Source organism: Plecotus auritus (genome assembly GCF_963455305.1).
Source record: "Plecotus auritus genome assembly, chromosome: 5".
Lineage (NCBI taxonomy): Eukaryota > Metazoa > Chordata > Mammalia > Chiroptera > Vespertilionidae > Plecotus > Plecotus auritus.
The window spans coordinates 64678194-64703437 of NC_137776.1; the positions used below are offsets into that span (position 1 = coordinate 64678194).

Here is a 25244-nt window from a genome sequence, read left to right on the forward strand (position 1 = left end):
AGACTCTTGATATTGCAATAAACAAGCCATTCAAAGACAATTTGCGCATGGAAATTAATGACTACATTGAAAATAGAATGGAGAGAAATCAGCGTGGAAACTTTGTGAAACCTAAACTGCAAGAAGTTGTGACTTGGGTGAAGAATTCATGGGAGAAAATCACTGGCAGTTGCATTGCAAATGCACTGCGAGCAGGCTACCTTGACAAGAAGTACTCATTTAAAGACAGTGCTATTGCTAAACATGAGAGATTTGGTCCACTGATTCTGAAAGAAATGGAGTCACAAGAAATTCACCAGGAAATTTAGGAACTGGATTGTTATGATGATGTTCCAGAAGATGATTACATGATTGTCATTGAATAAATGAGTAAATTCTTGATACTGTAGGATTCACAGTTTGTCTGGTTTGTGTTGACAACTACCGTACTACCGTACCGTATACAGGTAATAAATTTCCTTTATTTTCATTTAACAATAAATGTGTATTGTATTCTTCTTCATGGAAAAATAAGACATCCCCTGAAAATAAGACCTAGTGTGTCTTTGGGGGCAAAAATTAATATAAGACACTGTCTTATTTTCGGGAAAACACGGTAGATAGATGCAAACTGCTTGGCATCATTCTCTAGATGGCTACAAACTGCTGTTTAACTATCTGTTTCTCTATTCTGCTTGTCCTGGCTTAATAGTCTGTCTCATTCCCCCCTCAGACATCCATCCTTTAAATATTTTAGGGGTTGTTACCAGTGAGAGGATGAGACCTCAGTTCTTGTCTTCTTGAAGGAAAAGATTTCAATCAAGCGACAAAGTGTAGAAAAGCAAGCAAGAATTTATTGACCACAGCAAAAATGTACTTAGGACACAGAAACAAGGAAGGGCATTGAAGAGGTAACAGGAGAGCCTAGGCTGGGCTGACTGAGCTCACTGGGAAGTCAGAGAAAAGGGGGCCTTGGAGACAGGTTCAGGGGGTTAGCCTGGAAGGAGCTGCCACTGCCCATTGCTCCTCTAGTTGCAAGCTTCATTGGGTCCCTTGGAGTTTAGGAGATATGTGGGGGATGGAGACGGGGAGCCCACTGTGACCTTTGTTCAGAGGGGTTTTAAAGGCTGGGTGTTTAGGGGAGGATCAATAGAATATTCATCTGCTTTATGCAGATGCAGCAAAATGAGATTCTCTTAATTTGTCTGCCCTTGGGTGTGGCTGGCAAATGGCACTAATTGGATTTCTGTTATGTCTCCAAGAGTAGGGTGATTTAAGCTATTTACTCTCTGGTTGGGGAGGAGAAGTGCAAACCATTTACTATTAAGTGTCCTTGGTTTAGGGAAGATAGGGTTTAGTAGATGGCCACAAATTTCTGTTTAACTATCCGTTACCCTATTCCACTTGTCCTGGAATTTTCCTAGCTTCTTACCATGCTATAACATATTCAGCAAATAGTAGGCACCAAGTAATAACAATTCCTATATTTTTTTTATTTTCTAAAGCAGCTTTTCTCCACTTTAATATTGCAAACCAAAAAGGTACTATCAGACACATTCTGATTGACTAATAAAAAAAAAAAAGATGAGTCTTCCTTTGATTGTGGAGGCCAAAGTTCAGTTTAAGAAACTTCAGTTTTTACTATTGCTTACCAGGCTGAGCATTTCTGAGGCTGTTGATTCTGTTTTGCTGTGAGACTGGCCACATGCCAGTCCAGACCACTCAAGTAACTGCCTGAGTTGTCCCCCGCAATGAAATCAGCTATGCCAGAAGGGTGTCCTCACCAGCACACAGAGTTTAAAATGTGGAAGGTATTAATATTTAGCACGGACTTAAATACTTGCTCGTGTTGTTACTCTTGTTATTGCCCTCCCTGCTCCCAACCTAAGTCCAAATCTATTCCTACACCTCACTCTTCAAAAAGAAGGTAGAATATAAAATCTCCTAACAAAGTATATACTGAATATAAACATAAATCCCTCATTACAGGGATTTTAGTCAGAGTGACTGAATCTGTGGTTGCCAGGATACAAGCTGAAATGAGCAGGTTTAGGGGTTGGGTTGGGAAGCCTCTGGTGCTGTGAAGAAGTATATCACAAAGTGGGAGCCTGGGTGTCGCAGCCCATCTGGGGCACACATGTTATTTACATCCCTAACCACATAAAAGGTGATGAACAGCTCCAGAGGGTTTGCCAACAAATAGAACCTTTTACCATGCAGTAGTCATAATGGCCAAAAATTAAAAATCACATTTATAAAACTATTCTAAGTGAATCAGTTGATTTGAGATCCTGACACAGAAAATCTAATTTTTCAGAATAAATCATTATACTAAGAATACTAATTAAAAAAAGACTTAGAGAAAATATGTACAAATTGGAAAGAGGACTAAATTTATAAAATGTGATACAAAAGCTAATGTGCATAAATGAAACAACACATTGTTATATATGATTAGTGCCATAAATTTGGCCAGTAAATAACCTTAATGAGGAAGGACTGGAACATGATTTTACCTAATAAACTTAAGTTTTAATTTTATTAATATGCCTGAAAAACAGGCTTCCAGTAGAACATGGTTTGTAGGACAATCATAAAAGGAAAGCTCTAAGAACTCTGACGTGTGACTCCAATGCCACCCAGGGAAGATCAGGGGATATGAGTTCCAAAACCAGCCGAATGTAGCAAAAACACCTCCCTGGCTGGACTACCTCACTAGTAAAGATGAATAGTATGACAGACAAATCCTATGAGTGATTAGATCAATTAACTCCCCAGAGCCGTGGTCGGCAAACTGCGGCTTGCGAGCCACATGCGGCTCTTTGGCCCCTTGAGCGTGGCTCTTCCACAAAATACCACGGCCTGGGCGAGTCTATTTTGAAGAAGTGGCGTTAGAAGAAGTTTAAGTTTAAAAAATTTGGCTCTCAAAAGAAGTTTCAATCGTTGTACTGTTGATATTTGGCTCTGTTGACTAATGAGTTTGCCAACCACTGCCCCAGAGGCATTGATACCATCCATGAGTCATCATGAACCTTTAAAAAAACAAGTATAAGGGAGAAAGGCTCTTCCTTTCTGTCTACCCACAGCCATCAAGTGAGCCAAGATGGGCACTTATAAGTACATCCAGGAGCTGTGGAGGAAGCAGCACTCTGATGTAATGCACTTCCTTCTTAGCGGTGTTGCTGGCAGTACCTCCAGATCTCTATGCTCCACAAGGCCCCCCCGGTAGCACTCTTTCTAACCTGGCCATATAAAATGCACAGGTTGGGATACAAGGCCACGCAGAGTTATGCCATATATCGGATTCATGTGCTTTATGCTGGCCACAAATACCCTGTTCCTAAGAGTGTGACCTAAGGCAAGCCTGTTGAGCAGTTGGTGTTAACTAAAGTTTGCTCAAAGCCTTCAGTCTGTTGTGGAGGAGTGAGGTGAACACTACTGTGGGGCTCTGAGAGTCCTGAATTCTTACGGGGTTGGTGAAGATTCACTGTACAAACTTTTTGAGGTTATCCATTCCACAAGGCTATCAGAAGGAATTCTGACACCTAGTGGATCACCAAAGCAGTCCACAAGCACAGGGAGATGAGAGGCTGACATCTATAAGCCACAAGAGTCCTGGCCTTAGAAAGGGCCACAAGGTCCACATTATTGGTGGTTGTTGCCATGCAGCTTTGAGAAGGCTCAACACTCTACAGCTCCACCGTTACCTAATGTAACGCAAGGTAAGTAACATTTGTAAAATTCTTACCTAATAAACAATTTGGGACAGTACAAAAAACACAAACACAAAAAAACTATAAACAGTGATTCCCATGTCATTAGCTAAGATTAGACAATGATCTTCCTATTTGCTGTCAAATATCTAATCTACTAAGCCAGTGGACCACTGACCTAGACTCTTGATTCCAATAATTACAGGCTATTGTTGTTCCTTGTGATTAAGCCCCTATCCCAGTGGTCGGCAAACTCATTAGCCGACCACTGTTAAGCATACCTAGAAGCAATACCAGACTATTTAACTAGAAGTGGAAAATCAAGCAGAGCAATGGCAAAGTCCCATTATATTCCTTTTGATACTGAACAAGCCATTCCTTCAGATGGCAAGTGCCATTCATTCTTTTCATAAATGTGAAATCTTGCCAACTTTTAAATACAAAGTTAGAATTCATGTCTAGTCCACAACTGCATCAAGAGCTGACATATCAATAAATGCTATGAAAACCTTCATATTCTTGGCTGTTTTTTAAGAGATGAAATAGTGTAACAACATACACTGATAAAATGAGTTAATAAATACATGTTTTCTCATGCAAGAAGTTAAGAAGAGTATAGACAAATTTTCATGGGACATGTAGCAAACCAGTTAGTTTGGAATTTGAAGATAAAGGATTCCCATTCTGCAAAAATCAGGTAGACTATACTTTGTATCATAATGAGGGCACTGGCCTTGAAGAGATAGATTAAATAGTTTTCTAACATTAGGGGAGGAGGGTGACAAGTGGGATAGGATCTCAATAATTTGCCCCCCAATTCAGAGTGATTAATCAAATAAATTATAGCAAATAGAATAAATATGCCAGACAGGTAAAGTTCTGAATGCTTTAAAATCATTTGTGCTGAGAGAAATAAATACCAGATAAATACCCCTTGAATTTTTCACTAGAAAAATGCATTATAGCATTCAACAGACAATCTATAGAAACTCAGGTCCGACACTTTCCTAGTTATAACTGAACTATGCAGGTATGCCTAATGCTTTTTACATTTGTTTAAACCTAAATTTAAACAAATTCAAACTTAAATTTCTCCTGAGGTTTGCTTAAGATGGTATCTTTGCTAACTTTGTGAGGAAGTTATTTTTCCTTGTTTGTAATTCCTGCGAAGAGGTATAGGGAGACTCTTCCAGCACATAATTAGAAAACATTAAGTATTCTCTGGGACTTTGTCACATACAGTTGTGTTCAAAATGTATTCCTAGTGTGTATGACATTATGTATGTATTGATAGTCAAGGGGTATATCCTATCTAATAAAAGAGTAATATGCAAATTGACCATCACTTCAACACACAAGATGGCCACCACAAGATGGCCAGCAGGGGAGGGCAGTTGGGAGGGACCAGGTCTGCAAGGGAGGGCAGTTGTGGGCGATCAGGCCAGCAGGGGAGGGCAGCTGGGAGGGACCAGGCCTGCAAAGAAGGGCAGTTGGGGGCGATCAAGCCTGCAGGGGAGGGCAGTTAGGGGTGACCAGGCCGACAGAGGAGGGAAGTTGGGGGCTACCAGGCCTGCAGGGAAGGGCAGTTGCGGGGGACCCAGGCCTGCAGGGGAGAGCAGTTGGAGGGGACCAGGCCTGCAGGGGAGGGCAGTTAGGGGCAATCAGGCTAGCAGGGGAGTAGTTAGGCATCAATCAGGCTGTCAGGGGAGTGGTTAGGGGGTGATCAGGCTGGCAGGCAGAAGCGGTTAGGGGCAATCAGGAAGGCAGGCAGGCAAGCAGTTGGGAGCCAGCAGTCCTGGATTGTGAGAGGGATGTCCGACTGCCCGTTAGGCCCGATCCAGATAGGATCGGGCCTAAACGGGCAGTCGGACATCCCTTGAGGGGTCCCAGATTGGAGAGGGTGCAGGCTGGGCTAAGGGACACCCCCCTCCCCTCCCTGTGCATGAATTTCGTGCACCAGGCCTCTAGTATACATATAATTGTCATGTGACAATTAAGTACATACCTAATAGCCCTGTGTCTACATCATCTTCATTCTTCAAATTCTCAGCATGTAACTCTGTAAATACAAAAATGGGCTTGGGTTAAAAAGGAAGACACTATGGAGTTGTGGAACGTGCTGTAGTGTCAGAAACAACTGGTTTCAAACTGATTCCATTTAGTAGCTATGTGATTTTCTATAAGCAGGTAAGAGTCAACTGCCATATATGTAAAATGGGAATGTTTATCCCCTGGGGTGGTTGTGAAAGTATTTCATGTAATGCAAATTAATGAGGCACACTAGGTTTTAAATTCAGTTCCTTTCTCCACTCTCCGAAATATGCACAACTCAGTCTTCTGCAATGGACTTCCAGGTTTTGTGACTTTATGATAAAAAGGCAATCTCTCAGAGCAAAAAGAGAGAGAAAAGTACCTACAAGATAAACCTCAGAACTGCACTGAAAAAAAGGGGGTAAGAAGAGTGATAGAGGGAGTGATATGGCACACATATATTTAACATTGAGAGTTTACAAACAATTATCATTGTATGAATAAGTAAAACTTGCCAGTTTGTTTCCTTTGAACATTAAGCATGGTAAGCTGTTAGATGCCACTTGCAGCCCATTAGTGGCTTGGAAGTAATGCGGAAAAATAAAAACTGTAATTAAATAGATTTAATTCTATTTAGTGAACTAAAATTAATACTTGAGTGTGTTGGGTATGTTTCATACATTAAAAGTAAAGTTGCTTTAAAAGCCTGTCAGTAACTTTACCAAAGTCACACAGGAGTGAAAACTGAGATTTAAACTCAGGTCTGATTCTTTCCACTGTAACCACATAACATATCCGTATAGAGTTTGGAAAACGTCTCAAGGCACATCTCCTTCTATTCAAATCTGGCCAATATGTCAACGTCAGACACAGGAAAAGAAAACTATTAATCAGAGAAAGTAGACTAGTTCCTGCAACAAAACCGAGAGGGGCTAATTATTTTACCAATAAAAGTAGAAATTTGGGCTGTGGGATCGAAATCCCCGTCCTTCAGGAATTCTGTGAGCGTACAGAGGATTCGGTGGATAGCACATCTTTAATCACTTGTAAATTAGTCTTTGAACACGTATGGCCTATTTTACTTACACACACTTTTCACCGTCTTTTAATGGTTGTTAAAAGTGTTCATTGACTCTAAGATATTGGTTAACTCGAGATCCTTTTTTTAAAATGGACTCGGACCACCCACTTTCAAGAACAGTGAGGGAAAAGGGAGGAGGACAAAGAAAGGTGCAGTCCAAGATTCTGGGTGAAACTGGCTACCAGCTTGCCGGCCTGGCCTTTCGTGGGGAGACGGGTGGTGAAGGTGAGACTCACGTCCAGGCTCAACTTTATTCTGGGCAGATTTGTCAAGGCCCAACCTTCAGTACCTTTTACGATCAGGTAGGCGATGGCGAGAAGGAAAGCGAGGAGGACGGCAAACAGCAGCGAACAGAGAATTGAGAGGACCTGGACCGGCCACAGCCGAGCCTGGGCTTGGCCGCGCGCCTCCGCCGAGAAGAAACCGTTGCGTTTATCAGGCAGAACGGGAGACCCGTCCTGCTCAAGCGGGAGCAGCGCGCCCTTTCTAGGCTCCGACGACGCCCCCGCAGACAATTCCGCCCGCAAGTCGCGGGCTACTTGGTCGTATCCCTCCTCGTCGTCGACTTCACCTTCACCCCAACTGTCCCCTTGAGTAAAGGCGGATAACCTCGGCCGAGCGAAAGGGACAGGGGTACCGCGGCGACGGCGCAGCAAAGAGGAGCGCTTCGCGCTCTCCACGAACGACATGGCGGGAAACACCCAGAGCAGTGCAGAGGTCGGGCATCTCCCACCCGCCCCGCCCCGCCCCGCCCCGAGCACGCATCAGCCAATGAGCGGCCGAGTCTCCCCACGGCCAGCACCATCCGGCCCCGGCGCGCAGGGGTGCACAAGAGTGCGAGGTGAGGCTGGGGAGTTGCCATGGGGCTCGAGGAGAGGTTAGACACCCCTGGACCGGAGTACGACCCCCAGGCAGGAGGAGGGAAGGGAAGCAAGGGACCGCGCAGAGAGAGGCGAGTCGAGGCCTAAGAGAGTAGTCAGGTCTCTTCACCCGGCGGCGCTTCGTCCCGTCCAGAGACTTCCGCCGCTGCCGCGTCACCTCCAGGCAAGCGCAGGGACAGTCGGCCCCAAAGCTGCATCTTTCCGATGCCCGGTCCTAGCACCCGCTCGTGCACCTGATTAACATTCCTGAACCTATCTGCTTTCTCTCTTCTTGCCCTATACTCTCCCCCGGTTTTCCTCACTAAGGACAGCTCACCAGTCGGCGCTCTCGCCCCGCCTTAAGTTCCCACCCCTCTTTTCCTTTTGCATTGTTCCTCCCGCCCCTACCACAACTTCCCTCCACGCTGCTCGACACGCCTCCTTCACCCCCCCCCACCCCCCGCAAACCCCCACCCAGGAGCGCGCTCTCCAGCTGGTGTGTACTGAGATCGAGCCCTCTCCTAGGACCCCTCCTTTGGCCTCCCCGCCCCCCTCCCCTCCGTCTCGAGCACCGCGCGCGCGCGCGTCTGGCCCGGGCCACCGCTAACGCTAGGAGCCTCTTACCCTACTCCACCTACCCCACCCTACCCCTGGCGGCCTCAGGTTTGTGGGACATACGTAACTCGGGCGGGGGGTGGGGAAGGTGGCAGGTCCTCACTGCCCCACCCCCTACGGGGTGAGGCGGTCTAAGCTCGGAAAGCTGGGACACAGTTGTCTGCCCTTCCCGGGGGGAAGTTGGTGGAGTTTTTCCAGCAGAGGACTCGGCGCAGAAACTTCCTCCGTCCCCCTATCCCCCCTCCATGCAGGCGACGCCGGGTGAGCCTGAGGCTGGGGGCGAATCGCCGCAGAGCTGCGTGTCGGAAGCGCACTCTGGTTGGACAGCGGGAAAGCCTGTCAGTCTATTGGCCCCGCTGATCCCGCCCCGTAGTGCCGGGCAGCCTTTAACCTTTGGCCCCAGCGGGCGCCAGCCACTCAGATCGCTGCTTGTTGGTATATGCAGCGGCAGTGGCCGCCGGCGGAGCAGTCTGAGCCCGATGATGAGGCCGGGGACGGGAGCCGAGCGTGGAGGCCTCATGGTGAGTGAAATGGAGAGCCATCCTTCCGCGCAGGGTCCTGGGGACGGGGAGCGGAGATTGTCCGGCTCAAGCCTCTGCTCCAGCTCTTGGGTCTCTGCTGACGGCTTCCTGAGGAGACGGCCCTCGGTAAGGGATCGGAGCGGCACAATGAAAAACAGACAGGAAGCTTTCTCCAAAAGAAGGAGAGAGAACGAAGGAAAGAGCTCGAGATGGGTCGTGTTCCGAAGGAGAGAAATGGAGGGCGGGGATGCACAAAGGGAAAGATGTGGGACCCTGGAAGTTTCTAGTGGGCCTGGCGTAGACAGATGCGCGGTGGAGGTGCTGGGCCCCGAGCGCGGTGAGCGTCTCGGAGGGGCAGGCCCAATTCAGGAGGGAGGGGAAGGCGGAGACGGCATTCTGTAGGCTTTAAGAGTCTGCTAAGACGTGTTCCCACTGGTGTTAGTGGTAGCTGTAGGGTGCACAGCTGGGAGAATTTGCAGGCGATAATTACCTGGTTTTAAGACTTGGAACTAATGGACACACAGGTAAAGGCAGTAGTTGTCTTATAAAAGCGTATTAAAATGGATGAATTAGTTGTTTGCATTTAGTGTGAATGACAGACCTCAGTTTTGGAATAAATTTTTTTTTGGCACAAGTAATTTTACCCGTCTAAAGATTACATTTGAGAGTAGTATGTGTATTTTTTAGGAGTGAGGTGTCCCTGGATACCCCTATTTGTGTTTTATAAGACAAGCCCTCATCTGAGTTAATTTGGTCATTTCAGCGTTTTAAAGCTTAAAAATCAGTTTAGAAATAAATTTAAGAATAAGTGGCTTTAAACAATAGCTGTCTATCTTATATCTGTGTGATATAGGACAAAGTTGTTTTCATAACAATTTTTAAATTGGCTTTCTTACACTTCTGAACTTAGCAAGTCAATTAGCAACTAATCAAATCAGTGTGCTTTAAAGTAAAGCTAAGATCTAACTGTCCAGTAATGATTTTATTTTTTTACCTATTATTCTGGGATTTGGTTAAAGCTCATAAGTATTTGTGAAGTGCATTTTGTTTAATGTAAGAAAGTATAAACTAACCCTAATAATTAAATCACACTTTAGCCTACTGTTACATCGCTACACTTAACTGATTTGTTGAAATCAGATTTTTTGAAAAGTATTTATTGTTACTTGTTCGTGTTTAAATTTTTGCCTTTTTTTTCAGATGGGGCATCCTGGCATGCATTATGCCTCAATGGGAATGCACCCTATGGGTCAGAGAGCGAATATGCCTCCTGTACCACATGGAATGATGCCACAAATGATGCCCCCAATGGGAGGTCCGCCAATGGGTCAAGTAAGAATGTTTTTGTTTTATTTTGCTTTTATTTTTGCCTGTTGTATTATTGTGTCAAGATTTCAAAATCTGGGTCAAAACTTGTAGTTTTTTACGGATTAGTTTATGTCAAAGTAATGTTTTCAAATAAGATAATGTTGAATCATGACACTAACCATTTTGAATATATGAAGTCTTCTGTATAAAATAACTACTTTCACTGCAACAAAACTAAGAGGTTGTGTGGTTTTTAAAATAAATTTAAAAGTAACACTGTAAATGTAGGCTTTTTAGTTTAATGACTCATTCCCACAAGTATGTCAATTGAAGTTAATGTTCTAAGAGTAAATATCTGATAAATCAACATAATTTATATCGGGGGACCATGTAAATGCATAGAATCTGAAAATTGCAATTGTTTAGGTCTTTGGCTGTTTAAAATGAATTTTATTTCTGAAATAGCGTCCTCTTATTGTGTATGTGTGTGTGGGGGGGGGTGTGGAGGTGGGTATATTCTACTCTAATTTGATTCTTAATAGGACAGTGCCAAATAGGTAGTTCATTTTTTCACTTACACTATTGTGTTGTTGTTTTCTTTTAATGCTTATTGCTTCTGCACTCCTGCTTTGAGCTGTCCCTTCCATCTCAGGCATAAATTGAAAGCGGACATTTTGTGGGAGTGATTTGGATCAAAAGATTTTAATGCTGGCTCAGTAAATTCAATAGAACTGAGTTCCTAGAGAAGCATTCAAGAAAAGTAACAGGTCTAGTTACTGTGAATAATTTCATGCCCCCTTAGGTTCTAATATTTCTTAATAAAGCTGCTCTTAAATAGATAATGAGCTTTAAAAAATATTTACTCTTTAAATGCTTTCATTCTTAAAATTAGTTTGGTGACTGGTTTCTTTCCATTTGAGTATCTCAATAAATCATCAAAACTTTAGGCTAACAAAATATTTTGGAAAGCCAGTCAATTAGGTATGAACTTTCTGCTAATTATTAGTTTACTTTGATAAGCAGTTAAGCCTCGATGATTTTAAGTTATTGGTGAAATTGTAGTGGAGAAGGAGCTTACTCTGTGTCTCTCTTTTTACGCTACCTTAAGAGTAGAAGGGCTTAATGTCAGGTGCTTTTCTTTTTTTATTTGGAATATAGCTCTTAATTTTGTATAAAAATCTTTATTCAAAGGCACCAGGCCCAAAGATTCTGCCTGTAGGAGTTCTTTAAATAAAAGAATAATTTATTCTGTTACTCTAGAACAGGGGTGGGGAACCTTTTTTCTGCCAAGGGCCATTTGGATATTTATAACATCATTTGCAGGCCATACAAAATTATCAACTTAAAAATTACCCTGCTATATTTGGTCAAACATTTAATTAACTCACCTCTAATGTCTTGGCAGGGCCAGACCAAATGATTTCCAGGACTTTATAATGCCTGAGGGCGGTATGTTCCTCACCTCTGCCCTAGAATATCACAAGTTTTAAAACTCCCTAGGTGATGGAGAAACAACTTTGATTCCTCTTCCTTTTCTTTCCATCTCTAAGCAGCAAGGAGCTCTTGTTTTCTTAGTAGAGCTGCTCTAACTAGATAATGAGCTTTAAAAAATATTTATTCTTTAAATGCTCTGGTTCTTATTTAAAATTAGTTTCTTTCCACAGAGAGATAAAATAAAACAATTTGCTACTGCCAGATGCTTCTCTCTTTTCTGGGGCCTTCTGTTTCCATTGGGCCAATCAAGGTAAGTTTTGCAAGGGATTGACCTGCTTACCCTTGCTGTAATGGTGCTATTGCACTACCAAAACTAAGATACCAGCTAGTCATTTCTAGTAAATTGCAGATTTTATTTTATTTTTTTAAGTACTTTTGTGTATCTATTGACATAAGCTGGTCACAATCTGCACTATGGCCCTTTCTCTTTAGTTACATTAGTGACCGTTTTCCTAGTAAGGTTATTGGCTACTTGGTACATATCCATTCAAATACTCTGAAGTTCACCTTGTGGTTTTCCTTTATTTTTTTCCCAGGCCAGTATACGCCATGTGACTTTAAGTGTACCTGACTATTTAAATGTTTAGAAGCCTGTCTCTCCCTATGGCTACTGTTAAGATAATGAATGTCTTAGGATTCTAGCTTTGAGGGTCCCAAGAGAGCCCCCATTGTTTTTCCTTAAAATAAGATTATTCCTCTTTTTTCCTCTTAATATCTAACTAACAAATATTGGGTCCAAATCTTGGTAAAACTAATTCTTATTTTAGCTTTGATAATAGACTGGGAGGGCATGGGTAATTTCAATACTCAAGTAATCTGGAAATCTAACTTAAAGAGCTGTAAAAACTACCTTAAAAATAAAAATTGATAATTAGCAAACTTGATCCTTTTTTCTGCATCATTTCTTCTGTTGACCCACTCTCAGAAGTATTAATGAGTAGTGGTCAGAATATAATGAGTAGAATTGCCTGTAAGTTCACTGCAGCGACACAATGTTGGTAGTATCCTGCCCATTCAGTTTTTAAAAAATGAATTCACAGATTCTTTAGACTTTGGTACTGACAGTTATGGAACCTTCATGTATATTGCCCAGTTCACATTAAGATCTCATTCTGGGACCAGCTGAAGACTAAAATTGGTGCCGGTCTTCTAAATGATTATGGTTTTTGATATGTTATAGAACATAATGTGAATTTTTAAACCTTAATTGTAAACTAATATACAGACTGGACAAAATAACAATCTATGGAAGCCAGAGTTCATAATTTTTCAAATGCAGCAAGTTAATTTAAATTAAAGAAGTATTATGTTCATTTTATTTTATTTTTTATTCAAGAGATAATCCGGAATGCCCTTTTTAGAATTCAGCCTGAATCTTTCAGTAACAAATATTTGAAAATTATCAGTGGAGCTCAAAATTTCTTTAAAGTTTATCTGTCCTGTGGGTTAAATTTGCCTCTTTTCTTCTGTACATTAATTTCATATGGGAAAGTTGTGCTTTTACTTTCATAGAATTATAGGATTTTACAGTTGGAAGACCCTATAAGTGTTATAAACTTTAGAATAATATGTGAATTAAGTAATGTTTTATCAGTGGTTTAAAAATCATTAATAAATAATTTTTCTGCTGGATGGCAGTACTCAAATTTTCAGAAGAAACTTGCATTAAGACATAATTATGTGTGAGGCCCTCTTCTTCCTCTGTCTATAGTCAGTAATGTTTTGCCTTTAAAATGTTTTTAACTCTCATTCCATTATTTCTAAACAAAGGACATGCAAATTCTTCTATCTTTTTTTTTTTAAATATATTTTATTGATATTTTACAGAGAGGAAGGGAGAGGGATAGAGAGTTAGAAACATCGATGAGAGAGAGATATCGATCAGCTGCCTCCTGCACACCTCCCACTGGGGATGTGCCCGCAACCAAGGTACATGCCCTTGACCGGAATCGACCCGGGACCCTTCAGTCCGCTGGCCGACGCTCTATCCACTGAGCCAAACCGGTTTCGGCAAATTCTTCTATCTTTATCATAGATGATTTGCCTTCACCTAAGCCTAAGGGGGGAGTCCTAGCTGGCTTTGTTTCTTTTCTTTTTTAATACTTAATTTTTGTTTTTTGTTTTTAATAAGAGTAGAATAAAAGATTTAAGGTCCCTTTCAGCTCTAACAGTCTATGATTCAATTCAAATTACTTGATAAGAGTAGTTGATATGTAGGCGATTATATGATAGGGAAATAAAAATAAAATAATTTTAGTAATGTCTCCTGAATTCTAGTTATTTTGTACTTTTTTTTTTTTGCTTTTCTTCAATAAACATAAATAAGTAATTTTTACCAATGAGTTTTATTTTCTTCTTTTATTGGCTTAAGGCACGCTTTACAGATCTTATTGCTATTCCTGCTGCCATGTGAGCCCAAGTTGTTACAGTCCTGTCTTTGGATACTCTTAGTAACTTTTGAGCTGGTTTTCTTACTTCAAGCTTGCCCCACAAAAAATTTTCTTAGATTTCAGTGTGTCATCTCCTTGCCCAAGAACCCCCAGTGCTTTTCTGTGCTTGTAGCATAGTATCTAAATTCCACAATTTAACTTTCAAGTATAGTATAATTCAAAGTGCAATTCTGAGCTGCATGTTTTCATATTCCATAATTTGAACCTAGGCTGGTCTTTTCATGGTATCTTGAGTGCTGTATTAGTTCAGAGTGAGCTCATGCTGTCACCTTCTTGCCCTCCTGCCCCAGCTCATTACCACCATGAACTTTACTTACCTAAGTTCTGCCATTCTAAGTCCTACCTTCTTCAGGAGGTCCTCAGCAATCTTTGTCCAGTGTATACCTCCCCTTCAAATTATTATAATAAAATCCTATGTAATCAGCCTAAGAACTCCTACTGTTTCACTTATTTTGGCACTTCATTATTGACTTTTTTGGTTTTAAGGTTTATTTGCTTTGTCTTCCCAACAAGTAATAGATTGTAAGCTCTTAGAGGGCAGGGCCTATGTTTTGTACTTTTAAAGAATTCTATAGGTGCTGAGCACAGTTGTTGGCACATCATGGGTGCTCAGTAAAATACTTGTTGAATGAATGAAACAAACACACAGTACTCTCCTGCAGTATAAGCCAGTCAGTAATGCTACATGTGACTGTTTTCAGTGGTTACCTATGTAACTTTACATTGTTACGCTTACTCTTGTTTTTGGTGTCTGCCTTTTTATTGTTGCTTTTTTATTTGACAAAAATGAAAGATAAATAAGGTGAAAGTAATAAACAATTTTTAGTGAGTAAAGTGAATACTCATCTCCACTTTGTTTTATCTGTATGACTTCATTGATGATCATCTCTTTAAGAAGTTTTACCACAGATTTTTCCATATGATTGGGAAAATGATTGGGAATTTAGGCCTTCCAGAGAAATTTAAAGTATTGGTATCTTAGATTTATATGACTGATTTGATAAATTGATGTTAATATAAGATTGATTTATTATCTGTCATTTCATGTGTTGATTTCTACTGAAGATGATGATTAACAATATTTACTAGATGTCTTTAAAGAACCAAAGTGCCTATCAGACAGATAGGGAATAGATAAGAGGCAACACAAGAGATACTTTCATTTTGAGTTAAAACTACCATTTTTTGAGCATTGGAATTACCCTTACTTTTAGTTACTTACAGAATCCATGCTGTTACATTGAATATTAGCCACTGACAAACTTTTTTAGGTTATATGCTCATAATTCTTGAATCTAGGTATCTTTCTCTGTGCATTTGCATTACCCAGGCAAGTACTTATAAAAAAAAAAAAATAGATTGCCTTGGACCTAATAATCTTTGTATAACTTTTGGGCTGTGTATATGGTTAATTTCTGATAGGGTTTTTTAAATGTATTTTATTTTATGTTTGTTTTTGTTTTGTTTTTTTAAATATATTTTATTGATTTTTTACAGAGAGGAAGGGAGAGGGATAGAGAGTTAGAAACATCGATGAGAGAGAAACCTCGATCAGCCGCCTCCTGCACACCCTCTACTGGGGATGTGCCCACAACCAACGTACATGTCCCTGACCGGAATTGAACCTGGGACCCTTCAGTTCACAGGCTGAACGCTCTATCCACTGAGCCAAACGGGTTTCGGCTGTGTTTGTTTTTTGTTTTTTTTTTTTAATTGATTTCAGAGAGGAAGGGAGAGGGAGATAGAAACATCAATGATGAGAATCATCTATCCACTGCCTCCTGCATGCCCTCTATGGGGATGGAGACCACAACCGAGGCATGTGCCCTGACCTGGAATTGGAACTGTAACCTCCTTGTTAATGGGGTTGATGCTCAACCACTGAGCAATACCAGCTAGGTGATAGTTTTTACTAATACTAAAAGATAAGTTTGTTTTCATTATATTTAGATAGAAATTCATTTAAATATGAACTCTTCTATTTAAAGAATTCAGCTTGAGTAGTTTTTCTAAGTATGGGGAGTATTTGAAGAGATCTAAGAAGACCATGTACGATTAGAAGAATAAACTATACCTCTCCCTTTCTTTGAGTGTCATAAAGCCCAGTATTTTCTAAAAATGCTGAAAAGTCTTGCAGAAGCCTTTTAAGACTGTTTTCACTTAGTATTTTTTAGTTTTATTTGACCATCTTCTCCCTTCACTTCCCTGGTCTCTGTTACCCCTCTGTTATCTGTTTATTTTGCTTTGTCTAGCATGGAATTAGCATTTTTGTGAGAAATGCTGAAATAGGGCCACTTACTCATTCTGTCTACTCTTTACTAGAAAAAGGGAACATCAAAATAAATTAGTATTAACACACACATAAATGAAGCAGCTTATAAAGTGCAAAATAGGTATTCAGTAAGTAGTGAGATCAAAAAGAAAAGAGAACAAAGTAAATGTCAGTAAGTTAACTTTTTTATTTGTTGATTTTTAGTTGGGTTTGTAAGCAATCTGACCTGACCAGCCAGGGCTTTTTTTTTCTTCTCCTTTTAAAGGTTTCAGGGACTAGGATTGTGGCACCTAAACTGTGTTAGAATTATATCACCATGTTTGTAAACTACTTTGAGAGATTCATATACCCTATTAAATTTGATTCTCCTGACTTTGAAATGTAGATTGACTAGATGGATGTCCAATTTTTAGACAGTAATGGTAAGACTTAGAGAATTAAGTGGATTATACAGTGACATTCAGAGCCAGCTGTAAACTGATGTTAATATAAGATTGATTTATTATCTGTCATTTCATCTGTTGATTTCTACTGAAGATGATGATTAACAATATTTACTAGATGTCTTTAAAGAACCAAAGTGCCTGTCAGACAGATAGGGAATAGATAAGAGGCAACACAAGAGATACTTTCATTTTGAGTTAAAACTACCATTTTTTGAGCATTGTTCTAAGTGCCTTCTAAGTGTATTTTCCCATTTGATCCCCTACAACAGTACTATCATACGAGTAGTTTTTCTCCGTGTTACGCGTGAGGAGATTGAGACCCAGATAGGTTAAGTAAGTTAGCCCAAGATTACACAGTTGGTAATTGGCCAAGCTGGTATAGGAATGCTGGCAGTCTGACTGCAGAGTGTAAGAACAAAATAGCTTACTAGGCTGCTTCCCTGTATAGCAGTGTGAGATTGTCATTAAGCTAACCAACCTCTTTGGAATTTGACAGGAAAGAATATATAGTTGACCCTTGAGCAACGCAGATTTGAACTGCACAAGTCCACTTTGATGGGGATTTTTTTTTCAACAGATACTGTAAATGTATTTTTCTTACGATTTTTTAAAATAACATTTTCTCTAGCTTACTTTGTTGTAAGAATACCATGTAAAATACATATAACACATACTATTTATTAGTAGGCCATGTTGTTAGTAAGGCTCTGATCAATAGTAGGATAGTAGTAGTTACTTTTGGGGGAGTCAAAAGTTACACATGGATTTTCAACTGCCCAAGAGATCGGCACTCCTAACCCACCTGTTCAAGGGTCAACTGGACTTAGTCAATTCTAAACTCTCCATGCTAAGAAAATATAGCAAACTAAATTTTGAAGACTGGCAACTGACTTATTAAATGGTAAAATTCTATTTCATGTGGTAATAGTTTGTGCAAATATTGTCTTTTTTTTTTGTTTTATCATTGTTTCTTATATCAGAAAACGACAAGAGTCTTAAATTTATATATAACTGTAGATGAAGGGGAAGGAAGTAAGGTTAAATGATTGTTTCAGAATGCAGCCACTTACTTCGGTTAAGAATGTGCTTCAGGTCCTGGCCATGTAGCTTGGTTGGTTAGAGTGTTGTCTTGATATGCTAAGGTTTCAAGTTTGATCCCAGGTCAGGAAACTCAAGAATCAATCAATAAATGCATAAATAAATGGAACAACAAATCGATGTCTTTCTTTCTCTTTCTCAAATAAATTTTTAAAAAAGAAAGACTCAGCTTAAAAAAAAAGGATATTCTTTAGGAGTATTTTTGTTTATTTCCAGTTGAATGATTATTTAGTTAAATTACAAAATGTTGTTTTGCAGTTATTCAAAGATTATTTTTTATTCATTCATACATTTGTTCATAAAATGAGTTAGTGATGTAGACGTAAGTTGTTTTTAAAAAGTACACTTAAACACACAAAAACCAAGCAATCCAATTAAAAAATGGGCAAAGACACTTTTTTAAAGAGGACATAGAGACATGAAAAGTCATTAATCATCATAGATGCAAATTAAAACCACAATGAGATATCTCAACTGTCAGAATGGCTATCATGAATAAATCAACAAACAGCAAGTGTCAGGATGTGGAGAAAAGGGAACCCTCGTCCCTTGTGCACTGCTGTCTGGAATGTAGATTGATGCAGCCACTATGGAAAGCAGTATGGAGTTACCTCAAAAAATTAAAAATGTAATTGCATTGTGATCTAGTGATTTTTACTTGGAATTTATGTGAAAGGTAAGTACATATGATTTCATTCATATGTGAAATCTGATGACAGTATGAACTAACAAGCAAAGTAGAGACATTCTTATAGGAAACATGCTGACAGTTGTCGGGGGAGTCAGGATTGGAGGGCTGGGCTGGTAGTGGAGGGATTGAGGAAAAAAAAAAACACCAAAAAAACCCTAAAGGCCTCAAACCTCAGAGGGAAGGTAGGGGAGGGTGGGGGTAAGGGGGAGAGATCAACCAAAGGACTTGTAGGCATGCATATAAGCCTAACCAATTGACACAGACAGTAGGGGGGTGAGGGCATGAGGGGGGGGGGAAGCAATGGGGGGATAAGGACACATGTAATACCTCAATCAATAAAGAAATTAAAAAAAAAAAAAAAAAAAAAACCACGGACAACAGTGGTTATTGTGAAGGGAGGATGAGGGAGAGGATATGGAGGATGGTACAGGGGGGATAAATGGTGATGGAAGGAGACCTGACTTGGAGTGGTGAACATATAATACAGTGTACAGATGATGGCATTGTAGAATTGTGCACTTGAAACCTGTATAATTTTTAATCAGTGTCACCCCAGAATATTCAGTGAAAAGGAAAACAAATATAAATAGTACACTTAATAGCCTCTGTAGAGTGTACTAATATTGTGGAGTTTGAATTTGGCATATTTAAAGGGAACCAAGTAAAAATGCAAAAGTCAAACTTTTAAAATCAATTTGCAGCCCTGACCGGTTTGGCTCAGTGGATAGAGCGTCGGCCTGCGGATTGAAAGGTCCCAGGTTCGATTCCGGTCAAGGGCATGTACCTTGGTTGCGGGCACATCCCCAGTAGGGGGTGTGCAGGAGGCGGCTGATCGATGTTTCGAACTCTCTATCCCTCTCTCTTCCTCTCTGTAAAAAATCAATAAAATATATTTTAAAAAAAAGTAAAATCAATTTGCAACTATAGGATGGTTTTTAAAAATCAAATTTGAGTTAATATATGTCTTTCACACTTCAGTTCTCTCTGATTCAATTCTTAATTATAGCACTTAATATTTGCCTCAGTAACTTAAATGGAAATTTGTGACGTGCTACATGGTTGAGATTTTATAATGTGTTTCACATGAAGCTTACATGAACTACGACTTTGTAACTTGAATGATTTGGCTGATGGAATTTGTTGTGGTATTTGGCAACTAGGTTAAGAATTTTTCTCTAACAATTTTGAGCCAATATCCCATTTTATCGAAGTTACAGTGCCATCATAAGACACTCAATTGTATTACGGTGCCCTAAGAGAGAATAAATAAGCCTAAAGTGAGAAGTCTAAAATATTCTACAAATAAAGCTGGGATACCAAAGAGCTATTCTCTTCATGTGAAACAAGAAAGAAAGAAACCTATCATCAAAAAGGGGACAGCAAAGTAGTTTGACTGTCTCAAACTTTGGTTATTAGGCAGAGGAAAGAAAACCACTTTTGAGGATTGGAACCACACTGATGCAGCCTAGATTCCCATTATCAGTGTGGTATTAAATAAAATAATTTAGAAAAAATTAATGGTCTCAAATTTGTAGTGCTGCCAAGTTATTGGCCCAAGTCAGCACAAATCCTCTGAAAGATCGAACTTAAGTCAGACATGAATGTCCATGTTATGTGTGTTGTAGAATTAATGAAAAACAGAAATCATAACATTTCTACAAAGTGGATTCTTCAGGCTTTGGAATCAGGCTTGTTGGTGATACTCAAGTCTCTGGAAGAGCTGTTATTTTGTCAAACTCGTGTAATAGCTTTTCATAAGAAACATCGTATTTTGCATATTTATGTTTTTCTTTGGTTTCATGTGAAGAACATCACAGTTTTGGTTTAAAATTATATTAATGATCTATTTAATTTTGGAATAGTCAGTTTATTTAAGAATCTTACAAATATCAGGCTGAACAAGCTTAACCAGTTGTTGCTCCTAAGAATTTATAGAGATACTGAGTGAGAATTTATCTTTTTATTTGAAATTAAATCTCATTCTGTAATCAATATCATGAGTTCTAGTCTTAAGGTAAATTTTTGGATGTTTTAAAATTGGAAGTGTGGGAAGAACAATTGAGAAAATTCTGTCACCTTTTTAAATTAGAGGGAGAGGAAGGGAGGAAGGGAGAAACATCTGTGTGAGAGGAAAAACATCTATTGGTTGCCTCCCCTAGACACCCTGACCTGGGATCAAACCTGAAACCTAGGTTTGTGTCCTCCCTCACCTGAGAATTGCACCCAAGCAACCCTTTGGTGTACAGGACGATGCTCCAACCAGTTGAACTACCCTGCCAGGGCAAACTGTTCTTTAATGATTTTCATATGTTATCTGTTGTATCATTGGCCTTGTCTCTAACTTTTGTGCTTTGTTTTTTAAATGGGATTTGATCACTTGTGTGTCAGAATATTTCAATTTGAAATTACATTCATTTGTGCTACCATGTGGAAATTGTTGCATGATGGAGATTTTGTTTTTCTGTTAAGTTTTCAAACTCAGTTTCTCAATTTAGCTTAGAATTCTAGTTACTGGGTATGTTACTAGCTTTTGATTTTATAAACAGACAATTTTAACAGCCGACTCACCATAATCAGTAACTTAGTATTTACAGAATTCAAACCTACTTTGCTATTAGCCTATTGAAAAATTAATGTGAGAGTATGTATGTCTGTAGGGGTTGGAGAAGAGAGGGAACAAGCATAGTTCTCATTTGATCTCTTTAATTTTTTCTCTTAATGTGCAAATTATTTTTGTTATTCTGTCAGTGTGGCTGCTGGAGGCTTGTCAGTATTTTGATTTTCAAATTCTACACCTTTTTTTTAAAGGCTTATTTGAATGTGTATTTCAAGTTTTAGTCACATGTTTTCTGTTCTCGTTTAGTGATGTTTAAACAGTTTAACGTTTTGAGAAGCAAAAAATTTCCCCTTTAACTTATTAATACCATTCTACTTCACTTTAATTGTACTTTAGCCTGGCTTTGCTTGATGACTTGACTTTCAAGTAATAAAATTCAGTGTGTGGATGGTCTCGTCTCTCTTTAGTAACTTTACATGCATATGTTCCTGTTGACTAATATGTTTATTTCTTTTTGGTTCTTATTTCTCAAATTGTTCATTTAATGTAAAATGTTTGAATAATTGGTTACTTAAGTACCTATGATTGTTGTATATAATTTTTATCACTTTCCATGTTTTCTTTAGACTTGTTCATAGTAAAATCAAAATTATAATGTGGGATTATACTAATATACATGAACATAGGTCGGAATCCTTTGGAAATTTGTTATTCTTCATGATCTTTATTCATACTTAGTAGGAAAGATTAGTAGATTTGGATGGCAGTTATTGGTACACTAGGTTAAGGTTCCAAACTAATATTTTTTCTTCAGATATTTATGTATATACTTTATTAATTGTTTTTACCAGTGAGGTTATAGATGATTTGTATTCGAGAAGTTTGATTTTTATGTACTTTTAAAAATCACTGAATTTTAAGCACCTTTGATCTAAAAGGAACTGATTGCTATAAAATTACTTAATGAAATATTAAAAAGGTGAGAAATACTGAAGAAAAATTTGTCTAGCTCCAAAAAAGGGAGAAAAGTGTGAGTGTTGAGCTAAAATTTAAAGGAAATTAATATTCTTAAGTTTAGATTACAAATAACAATTGTCTGAACTTTTAAGTTTGTTAAAATAATTTTAACTATACATACTAATTATCACATAAGTATTAAAATAGGTAATTGATGAAGTACTTCATTCATTCAACAAGCACTTACTAAGCATACTACCTATATAATATAGTGCTCACTGGGTTTTAATCTTAAGTTGTACATAGATTCTTCAAGTCAAATTAAGGGCTTTGGTCTTATGCAGTAACCTTTTTTTTACCTTTGTTTTAGATGCCTGGAATGATGTCTTCAGTAATGCCTGGAATGATGATGTCTCATATGTCTCAGGCTTCCATGCAGCCTGCCTTACCGGTAATCTTATGAAAATAACTATTTCCTATGATGTTTTGATTGCTTTTATACATTAAACTAATAATCCAGTGCACAGATTACTGCACATTGAAAGGAAATTAATTAGAATGAGGCCAGTGGGGCGGGGCGGGCGGGACGAGGTGAGACGGGCTGGACACACCCCAGCACCCTGGAGCCAACCTCCCGGGGTCCCTCCAGCAGGTGGGGATCGGGCTGAAACTGGCTTTCCAACATCCCCTGAGGGGTCCCAGAGTGTGAGAGGGCACTCTGCAAAGTTGCTGTCATGTAGGGTGTGGAACGCAAACGCAAGTGTGTAGTAAACCATATTCGGGGCCGACAGTGCCCCAGCAATGACATAACCCATGGCTGAAGGTGGAAACACATGGCCCCGTGAGGAATCGGGCTCCCTCCTCTCTGGTTTCGGGGTGCGTCACCCAAGAACCACTGCTGCCAAGTCATTGCAGCTCAGCAGCTCCCGCATTGAGCATCTGCCCCATGATGGTCAGTGTGCATGATAGCGACTGGTCGGACGGTCGGACACTTAGCATGTTAGCCTTTTATATATATGTATTTGATAGGTAATCATTAGCTTTTTAAGTGCCTCTGGAGTACTGTAATGTAACATTGGAATTATAGTGGACTTTTATTTTTTAGCTTCTTGAATAAGCGTTTCCATTTTTCCCTTTATATTATAGTATATGAATATTTTTATTTATTAAATTAATTTGTCAACTAGAAATATTTTGTTGGTCTGCTAGCATTATAATAAAGAGTAGACATGTGCTTTACTGAGTGCCAATTGAAAATTGAAATAATGTGATTTAATACTAGATTCTAGATTTAGAAATCAGAAGATTATTTGAAATCCATTATTTTTTGAGACTTCAGGTGTGGCACATTATCAAAACTATGAACACTGGATAATATAGCAATATATAAATCATTATGATATTCAAATTTGCACAACTTCTTTATTACATGATAGCCTAGTGGTTGTAATGAACGGATGTGGCATACTTCATTGGAGTGCTGAGTTTGTAGTGTCTTATCCAAAACCCCTAGAATCAGATATATTTCAAATCTTTTTTTAATATTATAGAGTAATAAATAATATATATTTTATATTATGTTAAAAATTCCTATGGGGTCTTGGGCAGTGCCCTATAATTTCTAGCACAGTATTTCCATAGCAAAACATATGGATATTTCCTCTGATGTGAGGTAAATGAAGACTAAATAGTTCATCTCATTCAGGTCAAGTTTTGCTACTATAATGAGTTTTGATGTCAAACATGAATTGGTTTTCAGAGCTTTTTGGATTTCAGAATTGTTGTTGATCTGTATTTAATTGATGATCATATAAAGGTAACACTTAGATTAAAGTGCTTCAGTAGCCCCAGGTTCCTGATGTTTTTTATAATTTATATATCAAGCTCAGGGAACTGAGACCACTAAAACTTAACAAAAAATCTTAGAATCAGTGGCTTGAGAATTATACATACAGGGAACTGATTGTTCTTTATGAGTGACTTATGTAAAATACAGTTTAAACAAGGTGAATATTAATTTTCTTTTTCTTCTTACAGCCAGGAGTAAATAATATGGATATAACAGCAGGTATGCATGCCATTTATAGTGGTATATGTTACACTTTCTTTGAACAGTAGCTACCATATTCTAATGAGGAAAGCAGTATCTCCTGGGTTTTATAATCAGATCCTGATTTTGTCTTTTTTTTTTTAAGGCAGTGGGAAATAGGGATAACATTCATAATTGAATCCATAAGAAACTAATTTTAGATCAAGAGTTCTGGAGCCAAATTTGGTCTACAGATACACTTTGGCCTACACAGTGTTTTTAAATTTTGTAATTAGTTGCTAACATTTAAAGTCTGTTGACTTTACATAAAGTTTGAATTTATCTTTTTGCCCAAAGATTTGATTTCTCTTGAAAAATTGGATGATCTGAATATTTATTGTTTACAATGGTCTCAGAATATTTGAATGAAGAACTCTGGTGAGTTAATAATTGTATCAGCAAACATTGTAGAATGGGGTAGTACTTCCATGTGGAACATGTATTCTTATTGGCCTTCTGGACTACTTATTTTTTTGTTACCTGCTTGGTCCTTAAAGTCATTACGATTTGCAAATCCTATTATAATATTTTTCTTCAGCCAGTTACCAATAAGTATTTGTTTTGACTAGTGTGGCTATAATATGTAATAGTAACTCTTCATTTACCCATGAGTAAATAATGTTCCATATGAATTGGTATTTCACATGCTAAACTTTGTCCCGGGATTATGCCTAAACTTTTGTTTTAAACATGGGTCACAACATGTTTAAATGCACAACGTGCTTTCGATTTATAGGGGACATAATTTATGTTTTTAAGATGTTTCACAAATAGCATGATTTCAGCTGAAATAATGTTCTGAAATAACACATGTAAAATTTAATGTATATAGATATCTGGAGCTGATTACTATTACCCTAAATAGTCCTGGAAAATTACTTAACCTTTATTTTTAATTACTTTTTAATACCTTGGCTCTAACGTAGATGTCATAGTGACCTCTTTTAATTGCTCTCAGTGGACCCTAGATAATTGAACTTGCCAGAAATCTAAAGCATAGGATTAGAGAGGTTTAAGGTATTTTTCAAGTTCTTCCGTAGTATAGCAGATAAAGAGGACACTTGTTAATAGCAAGAACAAGA

General features: G+C 38.8%; 2 protein-coding genes across 3 annotated transcripts in view; one reads left to right on the forward strand and one right to left on the reverse strand.

The window, feature by feature from the left end:
* The window catches only part of ARL6IP6 (ARF like GTPase 6 interacting protein 6), a 57077-nt gene extending 49541 nt beyond the window's left edge, over positions 1-7536 (reverse strand). The window contains exons 1-2 of one of the 2 annotated variants that reach the window (XM_080670229.1): positions 7094-7536; positions 5698-5751 (exon numbers count right to left, since the gene is read on the reverse strand). In XM_080670229.1, the coding sequence (XP_080526355.1) occupies positions 5698-5751; positions 7094-7493 (454 nt within the window). In that variant the 5' untranslated portion in view covers positions 7494-7536. The remainder of the gene's footprint in view (positions 1-5697; positions 5752-7093) is intronic. The other variant, XM_080670230.1, reaches the window with a different exon arrangement.
* Positions 7537-8524: 988 nt separating this feature from the next.
* PRPF40A (pre-mRNA processing factor 40 homolog A) overlaps positions 8525-25244 on the forward strand; it is a gene marked incomplete at its 5' end in the record, with an annotated part of 47756 nt that continues 31036 nt past the window's right edge. The window contains 5 exon segments of the mRNA XM_080670228.1: positions 8525-8926; positions 10001-10132; positions 22444-22524; positions 24111-24152; positions 24154-24159. Of these exon segments, the coding sequence (XP_080526354.1) occupies positions 8525-8926; positions 10001-10132; positions 22444-22524; positions 24111-24152; positions 24154-24159 (663 nt within the window).